This window comes from Phaseolus vulgaris, chromosome 4 (assembly GCF_051622355.1).
Source record: "Phaseolus vulgaris cultivar YP4 chromosome 4, ASM5162235v1, whole genome shotgun sequence".
NCBI classification, from domain to species: domain Eukaryota; kingdom Viridiplantae; phylum Streptophyta; class Magnoliopsida; order Fabales; family Fabaceae; genus Phaseolus; species Phaseolus vulgaris.
Window position 1 is genome coordinate 10,786,819 of NC_143501.1, and position 17,448 is coordinate 10,804,266.

The 17,448-nt window shown below is 27.6% G+C and overlaps 1 protein-coding gene across 1 annotated transcript; it reads left to right on the plus strand.

The window, feature by feature from the left end:
- Positions 1-2,442: 2,442 nt before the first annotated feature.
- LOC137837202 (Cytochrome c oxidase biogenesis protein Cmc1-like protein) lies at positions 2,443-9,000 on the plus strand. The gene is made up of 3 exons (XM_068646129.1): positions 2,443-2,804; positions 3,039-3,186; positions 8,733-9,000. The coding sequence occupies exons 1-3, from the start codon at positions 2,750-2,752 to the stop codon at positions 8,815-8,817; spliced, it is 288 nt and encodes a 95-aa protein (XP_068502230.1). The 5' UTR covers positions 2,443-2,749; the 3' UTR covers positions 8,818-9,000.
- Positions 9,001-17,448: the final 8,448 nt, after the last annotated feature.

A 17,448-nucleotide genomic window follows, 5' to 3' on the forward strand; every position in this document is an offset into this window, starting at 1 on the left:
TAAGGATATAGCCCAACTCAGTATTTTACATAATGGTCTAACAAACAACTATTGAAAACCTTTAAGAAGAGGGTAGTTCAACCCTTGACAATATGAGATCAACCCAACAACTTAGTAATGAAAAGGAGTTACCAAGTACACAACTAAAGCAATCACAAATGAAGTTTCAACACTAATACATAACCCTTTAAGTCTTTGAGAAAACCAAGAAAGTTGTAAGATTTCTTGAAAATTTCTTAGATGCACTCTTGGAACAATGTGAAAAAAAAAACTCAATTCTATCACTCTAAAAGTTTTATATTGAGTTTGTAATGTTTGATAAAAAAAGTTATCTTACTTTCAATAAAATGTTCAATTTATAAAGTTTTTGAAAAGTTGTTTAAAAATTAATTCAAATACATTCAATCAATTATCTTAAGTAGTTAGTGATTATTCTTAAAAAAAAAGGTAAATTTTGGTGAAAAATGCTTTCTATTTTAATTGATGATGTTACCAATTAATCAATTATTTTGTTCTTCATTGTTTCTGGAAAAACTTAAAAACATATTAATATATTATTAAGCTTGTTAATCGATTATTTTAAGAGACAAATTAAAAACACAATTGGTTGTGCTCTATTTTAATTCATTATCAAAACTGATAATCATTTATTATCTTATGGAAATGTGTTAAGAACAAATTAATAAATTATATAAAAGCTTAATCGATTAACTTTTTTAGAACTTTTTCAAAACTTTTTCACGTTTCCAAAACATGTTTTATGATTAAGATTATGTATTAACATGAAGCATTTGTGATTTGTCTTGTGTGCAAGACTAAAAAATACATGCTATGAAATTTATAACATTATCATCAAAACCAAGTTCTATAAACTCTTATAACCTATTGAATTAATGAGAGGCTAAGTTCAAGATGGAGTGAATTGTACTTAGGTAAATTTTTGTAAAAGTTGATTTAGTCAATCCTGACATAAAATCAATTAATTGTTTTTTGCAAAAGCTATTGGTTCGTGCGGGCTATGGATTATGCAGGGTGGACTTAAGCGAGTCAGCGGGTTAGATTAATGAGCATGCCCCACGCTTTTAGGCAACGGTTGCGAGCCAATCCACATGACCTGTCCCGCATTGCCATCTCTATTAATAGAGACTAATTTAGAAGATAAAGTAATTAGTAGCTAAAACCTTAGGAGATACTCATTTAGAAACTACTTTATAAATTTTTATTAATAATAGAAACTACTTTAGATACCAATAATTTGTTTTTAATTTAAAAAAGAATCTCTAGTTTAGTTAATATAGTAATAATTTATTTTGATTATTTAATAATTTTTTTACTGTATATAAATTGAATTTATGTTTTTGAATAAATATATATAATTATTTAAATATAATTTCAAACTTTTTAAAAATAATTAAATTTTCATTAAACTCTTTACTCCTTTTATTTATTTTTTAAGTGATATATTTATTTGGAGAAGTCATTTTATTTAAAGGAATTAATCTAATAAATGTTAATTTAATTTAATTTTTATTTACTTTTGGAAATATAACTTTTTTTTATTTTTTATTTAAATTACTATTACATCGAGTTTTTTTTTATCATTTTTATTATGTTTAATTTTCACATAGCATCATGTAATTAAATATTAATAGCTTAATTTGTAATATTTAATTTTTTAAAATTTAAATTATATATAAAAGTAATCCAATAAATATTAAAAAATAGTTTATCTATAAAATTGAAAATATGTAATAATAGAAAAAAAAAATTAAAATAATAAAGAAATACATTAAAATATACAAGATATAATCTAAAGTAGTAATAAGTAAAAGAATTAAAAATAATAAAAATGATTAAAATATATAATATAGATACCTTAAGTTACTTATATCTTAGCAAAAAAATAAAAATAAAAAAGGCATTAAAATATATAAGATACATAGTTGAAGTAACTTGTATTTTATAAAGTTATCATTCTATAATGTCTTAACTTGCTTCTTCTAGTTAATATTATTTAAATTTAATTTTTTTTATTATAAATGAATAATATTATTTTATTAGTTTTTAAATTGTTATACTTATATAATAGAAGTTTTAGATTTTTCTATTAAAATAAAAATAAATTTAAAATAAAATAAAACATGTTTAAAACATAGGTATAATATGTTTCAATTTTTCTTAATTATTATATAATTTTTTTTTAAAATAATGGAGACAAAGAGTAGGTTAATGAATATAAAAATATGAAGGGTAGAAGAAGTAAACATCATATCATTATAAAATCTGATCTCATCATTAATAGTTATAAATTATATCACTGATTACATCATTTGAAACCATAATCAAGATAACTTATAACATTAAGTTGTAAACACCCCTTGAGACAATATTAAAAATGACTTATACATTTATACATTACACTAATTCTTTAATGGTTTGAGAGAAATATTTGTGTGCATACTATTATTGATGTTATAAAGTTCAAAGAAAATATATTATTCACTTATCTGAAAACATTTAAGACAAAATTAGTGTAATTTACTTTGGAATATAGTATATATAAGTTTTTTTTTCCTACTAACTTTATTACCTAAAATTCTACCAAAAACCCTATGTTTCTATTTTTCTTTTCTCTTTATCACTGAAAAACCAGTGTTCTAGTGTTCTCGATGCTGCAACAGAGTATTGTCCAGTGAGCCAACAAATTTCTGCGGCATAATCTCAATCTCAATTTCATTTTCAAACCTCAATGGGTTACATTCAAGACGCACGCGAGAATCACGTTAAGAAGAAAGTGGAAGAAGGTACCACTTATTTTTTCTTCTTCGTCTATAAATCCTAAACCCTAAATGCACCCATTACAAAAAAAAAGTGCTCAAAGTTATGATTTTGGAGGAAGAAACGAGAACCCTTTGAGTTAATCATGGGTTTAATTCAAATGGGTAGTTCTTATACGAATCCAAGACAGGGTCATGGTTAAGAACAATTTTTTTAATAATTGGTGAAATTAAAGTGCTGTTGTATCATCAAATCTGCAGCTTTGCGCAGCAAAATGAAGCAGAAGGCACTGAAGGAGTGTGATCGTTACACGGCAAAGTATGCTGAATGTGCTGCCGGGAAAACACTGTCACTTGTGTGGAGTTGTCGCCGACAAGCTAAAGAGTTGAATGATTGTCTTCATCAATTGTAAGCGCTGTTATGAAATGAAGCAATTTTTTATTTCTTTGATTCAATTCTTGGAAGTTGATTTGATTAGTAGACTAGTTGAATGCATTTGTTATAGTGTTAAGTTATTTTAGATTGTCATACCATCATGAATTGTCGTTTTTTATGTATGTAGTGAAAATTATACCACATGCAAAATTCATTGTTGCCTGTCCATTTCATTCTTGATTCTCCATTGTGTCTGTGCATTTTTTTTCTGTTTCTCAGAATTCTTGATATAATTGTTGAAGCGAAGGTTTAATTTTCTTAATGCAGTTCAGTAGGGATTATGAGTCCTAGTTTTTATTCAGTGAATATATACCAATTGAAAACTTATCAGGATAAGGGATAAGTACAGGCGAATTCAAAGGGACTTGACAAAGCGAGTTTTAGCCTGTTTTAGAAAGAGACAAAGTTTTATTCCTCATTTGCCTTTTCAATTGTCCTGCTGCTTCCATTAATGATTATGAACACTACATTGTTTGCATTCTATTTCTTGTATTCAAATATTCTTATGCTGTTTTCAATGTATCCTGTATAAATCATTGAAAACAAGAAGCACAATGAAAACAAGGTATTTTGTAATTAGTGATGAAAGTTGAAACTAGAAAATAGAACAGGAAAAGTTTTTGTAAGCCAAATAGGCCTTAAAGTAATACACATTGCCCATATATCTGGGTAAGTTTCTGCTGAAGTTGTGCTCACACAATTCCTTTTCAGAGTAAACCCTTTTATTGTGTTTGAATGAAGAATTTTTGGAGCATAATTCATTTTTATGGAGAATTTGAAATGTTGTGACAAACTATGTTGTTTGGATGGGGAATTTAAGAAATTGAATTTCTAAAAAATTATTAGAGGAATTTGGTTAGTTAAAATTATAGAATTTCAAATTTCATCTACAAAGTAAGAATTTGAAATTCTTCATACTCTTTCATCTCTCACATCTATGCCTCTTCTCTTCATACTTTTTACTTGTCTTGGCCTTGGTTGGAGTGTTGTTATATCAGCATCAACTAGGGTATTTTCGGCTCGGTCTCAATCAGAACATTGGCCACATGGTCAAGGTTGGGATGTTGTCGGCTTGATGCAATTTTTTTGTTTGGTGTCGATGGGAGTTTCTTTTAGGCCACCAAAGTCAATTATAGTTATTTTTTTCGGTGTTGACATCGCCAAAGTTATTTTAGCTGACATTATTAAGAATTTTCTTGGTCAACATCAATGGTGTTTTAATTTGATTTCAAACACAATTTATTTTTTGTTGAAGTCAACTGAGATTATTTTCAGGGTTATTTTTAGGCTCACATCATAAAAATTATTTTTTTGGCTAGCTTAGTTTGAGGTTATTTGTAGACTGATGCTCATTAAAGGTTAAAGGTTTCTTAACTAATGTTGAAAGGGCTATTTTTTCAGCCGATGCCATCCAGAGTTATTTTATCAACGTTAGTAGGACTGTTTTTCAAACAATGTAGGTCATGTCTTTTTGGTTGATGCTGACAAGAGGTTTATTTTTTTACATTGTTGGGATTATTTTTTCACTAATGTAGGCCAGGGTTATTTTTTAGCCGACATTAGTTAGGATATTTTTGACCAATGTTGTAGGGGTATTTTTTGATGTTAGCCAACATTTTTTTGGTTCACATCTATTGGGTTTATTTTTGTGTAAGGATGGTTTCTTGACATTTCTGTATTTGGTAGTAATTGAAATACTTTATCAAAACAAAAAAAATTTAAATTCAATAATTTTGAATTGTCTTATCCAAACATAGCATTTGAATAATGAATCAATTTGAATTGAAAGAAATTCAAATTTAATGTATTTTAATTTCCTTGAAATTGTGAAATTCTCTATCTAAATACATGGTTAAGTTGGTCTTTTTAAAGTTTATTTTCCAAATTACCCCTCAAAGATATAAATGTTACCGGTTTCATTCTTTTGTAGGACTAAAGTGGGGACTTAAAATATTGAATTTGGTTACATCTTTAACAGACTACTTTGGTAATCAAATTCTTTGGAGTACTAATGTAATTATACTCTAATCTTTGTAGGATCAATTTAACGGTTTTGGTTTCTTATCAAGTTTACTGATACTTCATAGATGCTGAAAACTTGATGACATATATTCGTTTCTTGTCTTTTGTGCACATTATTCATTAGAAACCTCCCTTTTCCTGAATAAATTCTGTTAATTTGTACTTGCCCTTATATTTTCGTCAGCATTGGAGATCCAGAAAAGGAGAAACTTATATGTGTGTAAAAAGGATGTTTTACTTTAGGCTTTAATGTATTCTTTTGTTACCAATGTACAGTTGTATTTGAATACTATGTGTTAGGAACCAAAAATAGAAATGGGAAAGAAAGGAAAGAGTAAAAGCTTGATCCACAAATGATGACCTAATAGAATGAATCCTCCCCCTTTAATTCCCTTGTTTATGTCTAATAAATTCCTATATCTAACTGATTAACTACTCGAACTTTCTGTATGGAATTTTCCCTTCCCTTCTATCTAACTCCTAACACTAAATCCAAGCTGTAGCTTGTAGCTTATTAAAGCTTTTCAAGTGAGATAAGTAATTTATTCCTAACTTAGAGAAAAGCCCTAATAAGAGCATGTTTAGGATTAGGAAGGCTTTTTCCCTAAAATATAAGCTGTTTTGTAAAAAAGAAATATGTCTGTAAATTTTGTAAAAAGATTTTATTTTTCTGAAAATTAAGCAATTTCTTTTAACATGAAATAATGCAACTCATAATTAATTTTTTAACAGGTTTTTTCCTTTCAGCCTCATGCATTCTTTTCTTATCTAAAAGCTATTTTTTTAATATCCAAACCAAATTAAATCTTAGACCATTTTTTAGCAAACTTGCCCAAACAAAAATTGTTTTTGATTAAAATCAGTTATTCATACAATCGATTATGGATAATCTAATTTTCAAAGTTGTCCCATACATACCCTAAATTTATATATGCTTTTAGAAAATTAGACGATAGAGCAACTTTTGAAACAATTGAGGTGTATATGTTGATTTTCTTTTTCAATGATACATTTAATTAATTCATTTTATCTCGTTGGTTTATTTTATTCCCTTCTCCATCTAGTGTTTGTGGAAATTTTTTCTCGTAATTGGCTTTTTAATAAAATGCTTTCAGCTATAACAGTTGCCGGAATGATAAAATTCACAACCTACTCAAAACAAACAACTATACCATTGCCATACGAGAGGCCTTACCTTGAGGAATACAACTGTTTCTAGATTTATTTGTTTGATACATTTGCAATTATGAGCCCAACTATTAGTAGAAGACATTAGGTTCATTTACTGGTACGCAGATATGACTCCCAATTGTCACATTCTATCTGTTTATCTGATTTAAACTATTTATATTTTTGAATATTCTAGTTAATCTTTTACTCAGACAAGATATGTAAGATTTACTATATTCTTTGGTTTGAGGAACGATACATAGGAAAATCATCATGCCAATTGGAAGAGTGATGACAATAAAGGTGATACACTACAATTTGAAAAACATTATTATACATGTCTGTATGCAGTGCATGGATCTTCATGTTGTCTACATGTTAAGTCTTTCTATTCATTAGGCGTTTGATAAAAGAGAACAAATACTTCATTTTGGACCTTCACAGTGGTTCAAAATAATGAAACTGATAATTATGAACTATCCTTTATTTTCAAACTAACCATCCATCTAATGTAATTCCTAGTTACTTCTCATTCACAGATTTAGTGGATGCGTGGATAAGTAGTTTCATAAAGTACAAAATAGAAATATCCTATCTAATAAGAAAAATAAAAATCCTAACTGCCTGTTTTGCCTACTCAGCTTTGCAAATGTAAAGCCTCAGTACTTTCTAACAGATCTATATATTACCTCATAAAGATCAATGTCTACTACCACAGTGGATTACGAAATGAAAATTTCAAATTTCCAATCATATATTTAAAATTTAGTCTGTGTAAAGATTTTTATATTGATCAATGGGCTAGATTGTCTAAATAGTACTTTCTTTTCATTGATTCATCTTGTTATTCCAGAACCATGGAAACTCAAATGTCTGACATAACACATTCATAGCAAATCAGCCTGATGATTAAAATGATTGTAGGCCTTCTTGTTTTGGGGAAGAGTGGAGGAACTGTGATAAAGACCCTCTTATGCTTTAGCTTGAATGAAGTGTTTAGAAACAAATGTGTATAAATTTTGTTTAGAATTTGTTAGATTATAAGGTAATCTCAAAGATGTTTTCGACTGATTAGGAATTTAATCCAAAAGGATTATATATGTGTGAAGGTTTGCATCTAGGAAAAGAGTATGAAGAAACAAACAAAAGAAACTACAACACGAACCCCTCATACTAAAGAAGACATTGGCGGAAGTATATAGAGAAAAAAATAGAGCACAAGCAATTAAAGTAACAAGTAAAAGAAAGTTCAAAGTGGAGAAGCCTTGGAAGAATGAAAGGAGAGTGCCACTTGAAAATGAAGGATTCTTTATCTTCATGATAAACTTCATGGAGAATCACTACTTGACTCCAAAGTTAATAAATAAGATAAGACTCAATCAAGATCACTCTCAGAAGTGTCTCAAAATCTCACAAATTCCATATATCATCCAAAGTGAAAATACAAGAAAAGGTGATGGCTATAAGCCTATGATCACCGAAAATTCCTAAGCTAAATGTGACTCAAAAATTACATGCTAATGCTAATTCATTACATGTGCTGAAAATTTAAAATAAATGGGAGGGTAAATTTTGAATTTTGAATTCAAAATAAAATAAAAAGAAATCTCCCTTGATTTGGCAGGATTCCATCATGCTTACATGCCTTGGTTCATGCTTTCCTTGCTATTTTGATAGCGTGATCTCCTTGCTTTGTTTAAGCTTCATTTGGCTGAGATTCCTAAATCAAAATTGGGCTCTGCAATTGGGCTTCTTTTGTTGTTTGACTTTTATTCTTCATGCCCCCTTTTGTAGATGCTTCTTTTGGGCTTTTGAAGAAGTCCATTTATGTGTTTACTATTTAACACCACCTATGAAAAATATATTCCAATTAAAAGTCCAAGAAATGCTAAACAAAGGAACTAAACTATTTTTTATTGCAGAACATTTTGTCTAGTCACCAGTGATTCTTCTTGTGATGACATGCTCTTGCTTATTTTCTTGTTCTTTTTCCATGAACTCATCAAAATGAAAACTGCATATCCTTTTATTATTTACTTTCTGTCAATTCAACCTTTTTAAATTTTTGAAGACATAAATAGTTTGAAATTTCCATCATGTCTGTGACCAAAGTGGAGAAACATCAGTCAAGCATTAATTATTGTTTATCATTCTTCTTCTTCTTCATGTAAATTTGATTTCTCACTGTTTCTCTTGCTGCTATCATCAGCAGCAGCTTAATTACCTTTACAACCAAAGTTGTATGTTGTGAAATATAGGGGATGTAGTTTAGTATAATTGTGTTGCTATGAATGTGGAATTGATATCTCTTGTTAATTCTTTTACAGCACCAATGATTCTGTTTTGGAGGAAATGAAGAAAGAATACATGTTAAAACAAGCAAAGGGCTCTAGTAGAATCCAGACTGCTTGATTTCAATGTCTACGGTGCAGTTTATCAACATAATCTTACCTCTTGGATTCAAATTCTTTAGGCATTTAGAATGAGGTGTTCATTATTATATGATGCCATGGACCTTCATTATAACTCAAACTTTTCTTTTTTTTGTGAATTTTGTATGGATAATAGAACTTAATTGAAAGATCTTGGTTGGTATGTGTCTGTTACTATATCTTAAAGGGAGCTTGGCTTCTATTGGAGCCATTTTGACTATGGTTGAAGTTTACAAGAGGTTAAGTTCAACGTCAATCCATCATGAGATAAGGATTGGCTTTTGAATGTGCTTTGAGAACCAGGAATATTGCAATACAAACACACACCAAAGTGTGTAGTGTGTGAAGAGATTAATTATGATGGTGTTATTGGAGTCTCAGCATACTTATGAAGTTGATTTTGTAATTTCATTAAATTGAAGTCTATTGGGATGACAAATAGATTCTTAGTTTTTCTTTAATAATATTTTTTTATTTAAATGACAAATGATTGTTGAATCATGTGGAGGTAGTTTAGTTGAGATTATGAGATATTAAGTTTTATAGGAATGTTTAGCATAAAATTTTTATAAAAAAAAAATAGATTTATAATTTTTTTTTAATGTATAGAAGGTGGATATTTTCTTCTAAACATAATTTATTTTTAGATTAATACATGAAATTTAAACACTTTTTTTTCAGATTCAGTTTGTTCATGGGGGCAGAAACGGACAACATACTACAGTTAAAGAAAGTATTTTTAAATAATTCGAACAATTGTAATCTTTAAAAATATGATAAATTTTTTATACTTATATTCTGGAGAAAAAGAAAGTAAAAATTTGTTAAAGTAATTTATTTAAACACTTTTCTTAATAAGTATGCTTAGATATCAGGAAGTTTTTATAAATAAAGAAAGTGTGATAATGGAAAAATATTTATTAAAAGATGAGATAGAAATTTGATATTCATCATGAGTTTTTAAATTAGGAATGTGAATGGATCTATTCATACTTAATTAAATATTTATTAAGTTTTCTTGATAAAAAAGAAAATCACAATAATGAAAAAATAAATTAACAAGAATGTAAGAATTTAAGCATTTTTTAATAAAAAACAAATTATAATTATATAAATTTTAAAATAGAATATCAAATAAACTAATAACATTTCAACAATTTAAAATAACACATGGATTTCTATCTCCACACTGGACTTTAAAATATTTAAAAATATAAATGTATTTTTCCTTCGTAATCTTTATTAATAAAATGTATTTTACTAAAATACTTTAATTTGGCATATACATAAATAAGAATGTGTTCAAAATAATTAATATTTATTTCATGAAGCAACATAACAATAATTTTGCGCAGTGTATAATATTGTAGACAAATTAATTAAACAAATGAAGGTAAAATTATAACAAAAAGGTTTATTCAAATAACAATGGTGTAATAAAAAATATTGTTTAGCAATTAATGCGTGTTCTGAAAATTAAAAAAAAAATCACACTCCCTCTAATTTTGGAATTTTAAAAGCAAATTCGTTCCATGTATTATTTGAAGAATTATATAAAATACAAAATTAATAATATATTAATTAATTGAGAGTATATACAATGTCCACTTATTTATTACCAATTAAAAAATTAGTTGTATTGACTGAATACAATACTCACATAATAATCTTAACTACGATAAACACTTTTGAAAAATCATAGAACATAAATCCTTATTACAAATTCTTCATGACATGAACAACTACAAAATAATTTAAGCATATTAATAAATTAAATAATCTAAATATGTTATTTACTAACCAAAAATAAATATAAAATATATTCTAAAAAATATAAATAGTATATAAACTTATAAGAGTCCTATTAGCTTAGAAAATAATACACATAGTAAAGTTGAATTTCAAATTATTTTAAATCATGAGTTGTTGGTGAGAAACTTAAATTAGTGATTCCAATCACAAGAACCCACCAAGATTACGAAAACAAATTAGAATAATAATTTAAGAACATGAATAACATAAAATCATAACATCATGTAATACCGAAATTAAGGAATAAAATGTGAACGAAACAATAATAAGATAAACTAGAACAAAAGAACAATTCAAAAGAGAAGATGAATAAGAGACTTGGGAGATGAAATAAATTATATGCTACATGAGAAATCTTCATCCTCCAACATAAACATCACATGATGAATCATTACTTGACTCTTTAAGAATCAAATAAAACTTTTCATCACTCTCACTAAAGCTAACTCACAATAATTTATGTAATTATTATATATCTCAAAAGTGTATTGTACAAGGCATGAGTGACTATATATAGCTACCAAAGATCAAACTTTGGTTGAGAATTTTACAAAGTAAAGAAGAGTGACTATATATAGCTACCAAATATCAAACTTTGGTTGAGAATTTTACAAAGTAGAGAAGAGGAGAGAAAATCAAATTTATTAGAATAGGATTACGCCTAATATCAAGGGATTTGAATTTTTAAAATTCAAATTCCTCTTCTCTATCAACTATGTAAACTTCAACCAACACATTCTAGGTCAGGATTTACATTTCATTTTATTGTAATTAGCATTTGAATTTGAAGATTGAAAATAATAATTTAGCTCTAGAATTCGGGTGGAATAAAGTTTAAAACCACTTTTGAAGATTTTCACAAGATGATGATCAACATAAAGTAGGAGGATGATAGTCTACTAGTTAAAAAGGTTTCTAAAAGGATTTCCACAAATAACTTGTACATGTATAATATATGAACTAATGAAAACAATATCTTATATTGGTTCACGATAACACTGAGTTACATCTAATTTTTCTTTAAAAACTTGTAAATGGTTAAACTAATCAAACAAACAATAATTACAAAAAATATTTTTTGGTCACTTTTGTCCTTTTGTCTTATAATGAGTACACAAAGTCACTCGTGATTATTCCCTCTATCTCTCCTAAGATAAAGAACATAGATATTCTTTTTCATTAAGCTACTTTTGGCTTTCCTAAGTATTTTATAATTGTCACTCCTAACTAAAATAAGTTATTTTAGATACAAGGAAAAACTCTCAAAAGAGATAAACTTCTCTTTCAATTATTTATTTTTCTTTCAACACATATACTTGCTTTTTTCCATAGTTTTAGGGACTTTAGTTCTTGAGTTAATTGTGTAAAATGTTTTGGTGAGCTTGTGGCATTATCACTACGTTGAAAGTGAAATTTACAAATATTTAAAGAATATTTTTCTTTTAGCAACACTAGGAAAGCAAACTAAGACTCAATCTTATAATAAGACTCCAAGCAATGAAACAAGCCTTTGGAACTTGCTAAATTGCTTTACCTAAAATACTAAAGAAGATAGTTCATTAAGAAAATAAATTAGTTGAATCCTAATGTGAAAACTTGTTAGCACTTGGAGCTATCAAGACATTTCAACATTTAAATGTGTAACTAACATAAAAAAAGTCACCAATAGGAGATGGGAGGACAGTAAGGATTCCCCAAGATACCCAAGAAAATAACCGAATTACAAGTTAAACAAAAGTAAACAAATATTGAAAGAGATAACACACATTAGCCATTGAAAGAAAAGAGAGATAAAATTGGAGACAAATTTTGTTTGCTACGAATTTCAAACTTGTTTGAAACTTTTTCTTGTCACTAAATTAGTTGCTAATTCGGCTTCTACAAAATTTTCCACAAAGGTACAAGAACTTTGGTTTTCAAACTCTCTCGATGCCTCTCCAAGTGTTTAGTCCCTCCTTGAAGGAGTTATTTTCTACCTTTTCAATGCATAAAGGCGTTGTATCCTCTTAGAATTCCATCAACACTTAAGATGCTACCTTATGAAGTTAGGTGTTCTCAAAGAATCAAGTTAAGCCAATAGTAAATCCACTCAAGAAGTTGAAAAAGTAAAGCAATAAAAGCTCAATTTAGAAATGCTAAACTCAAATTAGAACTGATATGACAAGTGTAACACCCAAATTTTTGTTTAGGATACTAGGTAAGAGAATCCCTTAGCTTATTTTATACAGAGTTTTAGATTTCCTTCACTAGGAAAAATTCGCTCATCACATTTGGCTCCGCTCAGCAAAATTATGTAAAAGAGAGTCTTGGAAGTTTTCTACATAATTTCACTTAGTCATTTCCAAATTCATTAAGCCATTTTTAGCAATCCGCTCAACATGTTGAGATTTGCTTAGCGGATTGACCCTTATCATTTTAGTATAAATAGACCTAAATTGTTATTTTTACATATTTTAGCATAAAATAAAGTTGAGAACTAAGAGAGAAAAAGTTTCCTCACCACCTAAATCATAAAGTTTCAAGAGATTATTCTTTCTTCCATCACTTCTTCTCCTCATTCTCTTCAAGTTCCACCAATCAATTTTCTTCCAAGGTAAGTGGTTTTCTTATTTCCATCATTTTCCTCCATTTATGGTGAGAAATGTGACATAGAAGAAGTATAGGGTTATGGGTTATGAAATCCTAACTTCTAGAATCATTTTCTGAAGAGATATATTGTCTTTTCAAACTTTCTTATGAGATATTCCTAAAATCACTATTGTTCTTTCATATGGAAATATTTGATTATAGTATTATGTCTTATGAAATGCTTTATGGGAATTGTTGAAAGTTATCTTTACTTTGAAGTTGAAACATAACTTCTAATGTGATAAAGTTTTAAGTGAACTTTATATTTCACAAGTTGCTTAAAAAAGAAATTGTAAAGTATGTTTGTAAAAAATGTATCACTCAAAAGAGCATTCGGATATCCGTCTCTGAATAACTCTGAGAGGATATGAGAGTCCCTATGTTCAAATTCTCCAAAAGGGGGTATAAATACCGAGAATTCATGGCATAGAGGAAAGTGACATCTCTAAAAATGTTTGAGCTCAACTTTATGACAATAGGATGGGAAAAGAAATGTTCAAGAGATATATTTCTTGAGTTAAATTTAGTTACTTAGATATATTTGAGATATGATTTCTTTTATTGCTTTTGAAATACCAACTTGTGAAATGTTTAATGATTAACTTATTTACTGTATGTTATATTACCACTCATTGAGTTAATCTCACATAGTTTTATTTTATATATATATATATATATATGTATTCCAAATGAACATGTTATAGAGTATGAAATATGAAGCAACTTTTGAATTCCATGCAACTTACGAGTTGCTTAGTTAGGTTTTGTAGAGATTTTTGTATTAATTTTCCCTTTTGTAAACAAATATGTATAGTTATACGCATTAAATTTTAGTTTTGTTGTGTATCGTTTATTCAAGAACATCAATGTATAACAAATATTATGTTATGTAAATGTTTCTTTATGTAAATTTTATTATTCATATATGTTATTGTTTATGTATGCCCAAATCCTCTCTAGGTTGTTATAACAATACTTCAAATAATGCTAAAAAGAACATGACAAGCTAAAATTAAAGCTCAAAATTAGAAATATACATAGTAAAGAAGTCTAAAGAACGACTCTAGAGTAGGTGTAAAACTAATATAATATGGTTTGTTTTTTCTTTTATTATTTTTATAAGCAAGAATAAGAACCCGAGGATGATTGCCAGTAAAAAAAAAATTTAATAAATCATATTATATAAGTGAGAAGGTTTGCATCCAAGAGCAAGGTTTAATTCAGTTTCTCTTATAATGATTTGTATTTTCTTCTTCTCTTTTTGTTAAGACGCTAGATGGTCTAGTACCTGCTAAACGGTCTATCACCCATTAAACAATCTTGTGATAAGAGAATTTATGAGTTTTGATGATAACAAACATTATAAGATATGTTAAGAATTCTAACAAAGCTCACTCATTCATAATAAGGTAAAGGCTCATCAGACGGTCTAGTAAGATAAAACTTATTAGACGGTCCTACAATATTAAAATTGTTAGATAGTCTCTCAGTGTTAAACTTTTTAAGCAGTCTATGTGCCAAGAACAAAATAGCCAAACCATAAAGCATTGATCTATTAGACAGTCCAACTGTGCATAGACACAATAAATGGTCTCACAGTACAAGGACATACTAGACAATCTCGTAAGATGGTCTTTAAGGACATATCAAGTCAAACATCTCCAAAGCTTAAGAAAGCTTAACAAAACAATTTTAATGAACACGCTAACCATAACTTAAACTTGTACATGTTAAATGGTCATTTCGTTTTCGTGTTAGATATTCTAACGCATTAGGGAGTGTTTATGCTTGATTTCTATGATCTTAGATTTTTTCTGACATTGCTTTAATATTTTTGAACTTTATTTGGTGATTTTAATTCATATAAATCAAAGTTTTCAAATAAGATAACTAATTGACTAAGTTTGGGAAGTTTTTGTATTTGCGAACATAAAATAGAGCATCCCAAAAACTCCAAATATTGAGTGTCTTAATAATCTTTGAATGAAATACATTTTCTATAATGATTATAAATTGTTTCAAGTACTGTTATGTCCTCAGGATTAAGATTTAGAAAATATTAGAAAGTTTTGGAATGAACAATGTTTAAATTGGAAAGGTTTTGAGAAAAAAAAGCACACATATTCACTGTTTATTTTTTTTTTGAAAAATATATTAAGGAAATAATTCAGGGTTAAAGTATGAAAATTTTTCAATGTTTAAATCTTGTACAAACTTAGAAAGTATTTGTAAATATTTTTACAATGGAATTTTTGGAATGGAAGATTTAAATAATTTAGAAATATCAAAGATAATGTTTCAATGATACCCATGCAATTAATTAATGTTTATTATTGTCTCTAAGATTCATAGTATTTCCAGAAAAGGTTTAAGGAGTTTAAAGACACGTATGAAGATTAAATATGAAGTTTCCTATTCAAACGTCTATTGGTGAAAAGATGAAGTGCATAACGAGATTTGTGCAATCCTAAAGAGCTGCCACATACATGCCTCAACGTTCAAATTATATTTGAATATGGAAAGAACTCAAAGCTCAAATAATGTGATATTTGATTAAAAAGCACAAAATATTGTCAAGGATAAAGTTTCCTTTTTTTCAAACGTGTGGTGAGAAAAAAATGATGCTACAATGTGTGATTCTCGCAAGCAAGGATTAAGTTGTTTCGAATGAAGATATACAAATAGAGAAAAGATTCAAAGTACAATGAGTGTTCAAGGCGCATTAAAAGTTTAATATCAAAACATTCTTTTCTTTAGCGTCTGATATGAACAAGATGAAGAATAATACAATATGACGAAGATTCAAGTACAAATATGATAAAACTTCAACGTTCAAATTTCTACAAATGAAGAAACATATTTGAAGTTGAAATATGTGATTAAGACGAACATATTGCATCAAAGTGAAATTTGTCTTATTGAGCGTCTACTACATGAAGAAAATAAAGTTATGCATATTTAAACAAATATTTGAGTCAAGAGGAATTAAAGCTTCAACATAAACATTTGAGCAAAGAAATGAAACATTTCAAATTGGCTCACACATTCAACATGCACAGAGAATGATTTAGATAAAAAGTTTCTATATAAAACGTCTGATATATGGTGAAGTACAAATTACAAGCCTCAAATGATCACATTCTAAAAGCTATATAAAGACCTAAAAGTCAAAGAAGAAATACATAGAACAACGAATCATAAATGATATCCTATGAGCATTGTTATCTCTTTCGAGAATGTTTTCTCATATCTTTGAGAGGTCTTGATCTCAGGAGAGATTATAATTTATAACTAGTTTTTACGGCGAGGTGTTGAATACTCGTTCTTGAAAGTACGTTAAAACTTGTGTACCTAGAGAGGTGTAAAATACTTGTCCCGGAGAGGTGTTGAAACTCGTTTTAGTGAAAAACTCTTAAGTGATTTGCTTAAGAGGACGGGATGTAAATGAAGTGATTTGGTGATCCAATATAAATATTTGTTTACTTCTCTTTTCCCTTTATTGTTATACACTATATTGTTTTGTTTTGTCCTTAAACTTGGTTGATTTTATACCAAGTAAAATATATGAGTTTTTAAAAGTTAAATTTCTAATATTAAAATAACTCATCTGGCTTCTTTGGAGTGTTCACCCACCCTACACTTTTGAAGGATTTATATTATTTTAAATTTTTAAACATTTTATAGTCCTTATGTATTATTTAAATATTTTAAATAGTATTTTAAATTTTCATAATAAATAGTTGTAATATAATATTATTTTTTTCTTTGTTTTTCCGATTAACTAAATTTTTATATAAAATTTACATTAAAAGTTAAATTCCACAACAATAATTAATAATTATATTAAATAATTTTACTTATCGTTTTCAAATTATTAAAATAACTTATTCTTTTTCTGTTTTTTTGAAAAGGGGAAATAATTGTTAAATAATTATATATATATATATATATAGTAATATAGTAATAATCTTCAAAGAATACATTAACTGAGTAAATAATTTTAATTTTCAAAATATTTATTTTAACACTCACACGTGAAGTATTAAATATTTTCTATCATATTTTAAAAGAAAATTCTGGGAAAGATGCTTTCATAGTAAAATAGTTTCGTTTGGTAAATAAAAGGCAAAGCGTCTGCTCTGCCATTTCCTTATTGCCAACTATTTCCGTT

Coding starts and splice junctions, on each gene's coding strand:
- LOC137837202 (XM_068646129.1), top strand. CDS start 2,750: ATGGGTTACATTCAAGACGCACGCGAGAATCACGTTAAGAAGAAAGTG. Junction 2,805..3,038: donor TAAGAAGAAAGTGGAAGAAG/GTACCACTTATT, acceptor TCAAATCTGCAG/CTTTGCGCAGCAAAATGAAG. Junction 3,187..8,732: donor AATGATTGTCTTCATCAATT/GTAAGCGCTGTT, acceptor ATTCTTTTACAG/CACCAATGATTCTGTTTTGG.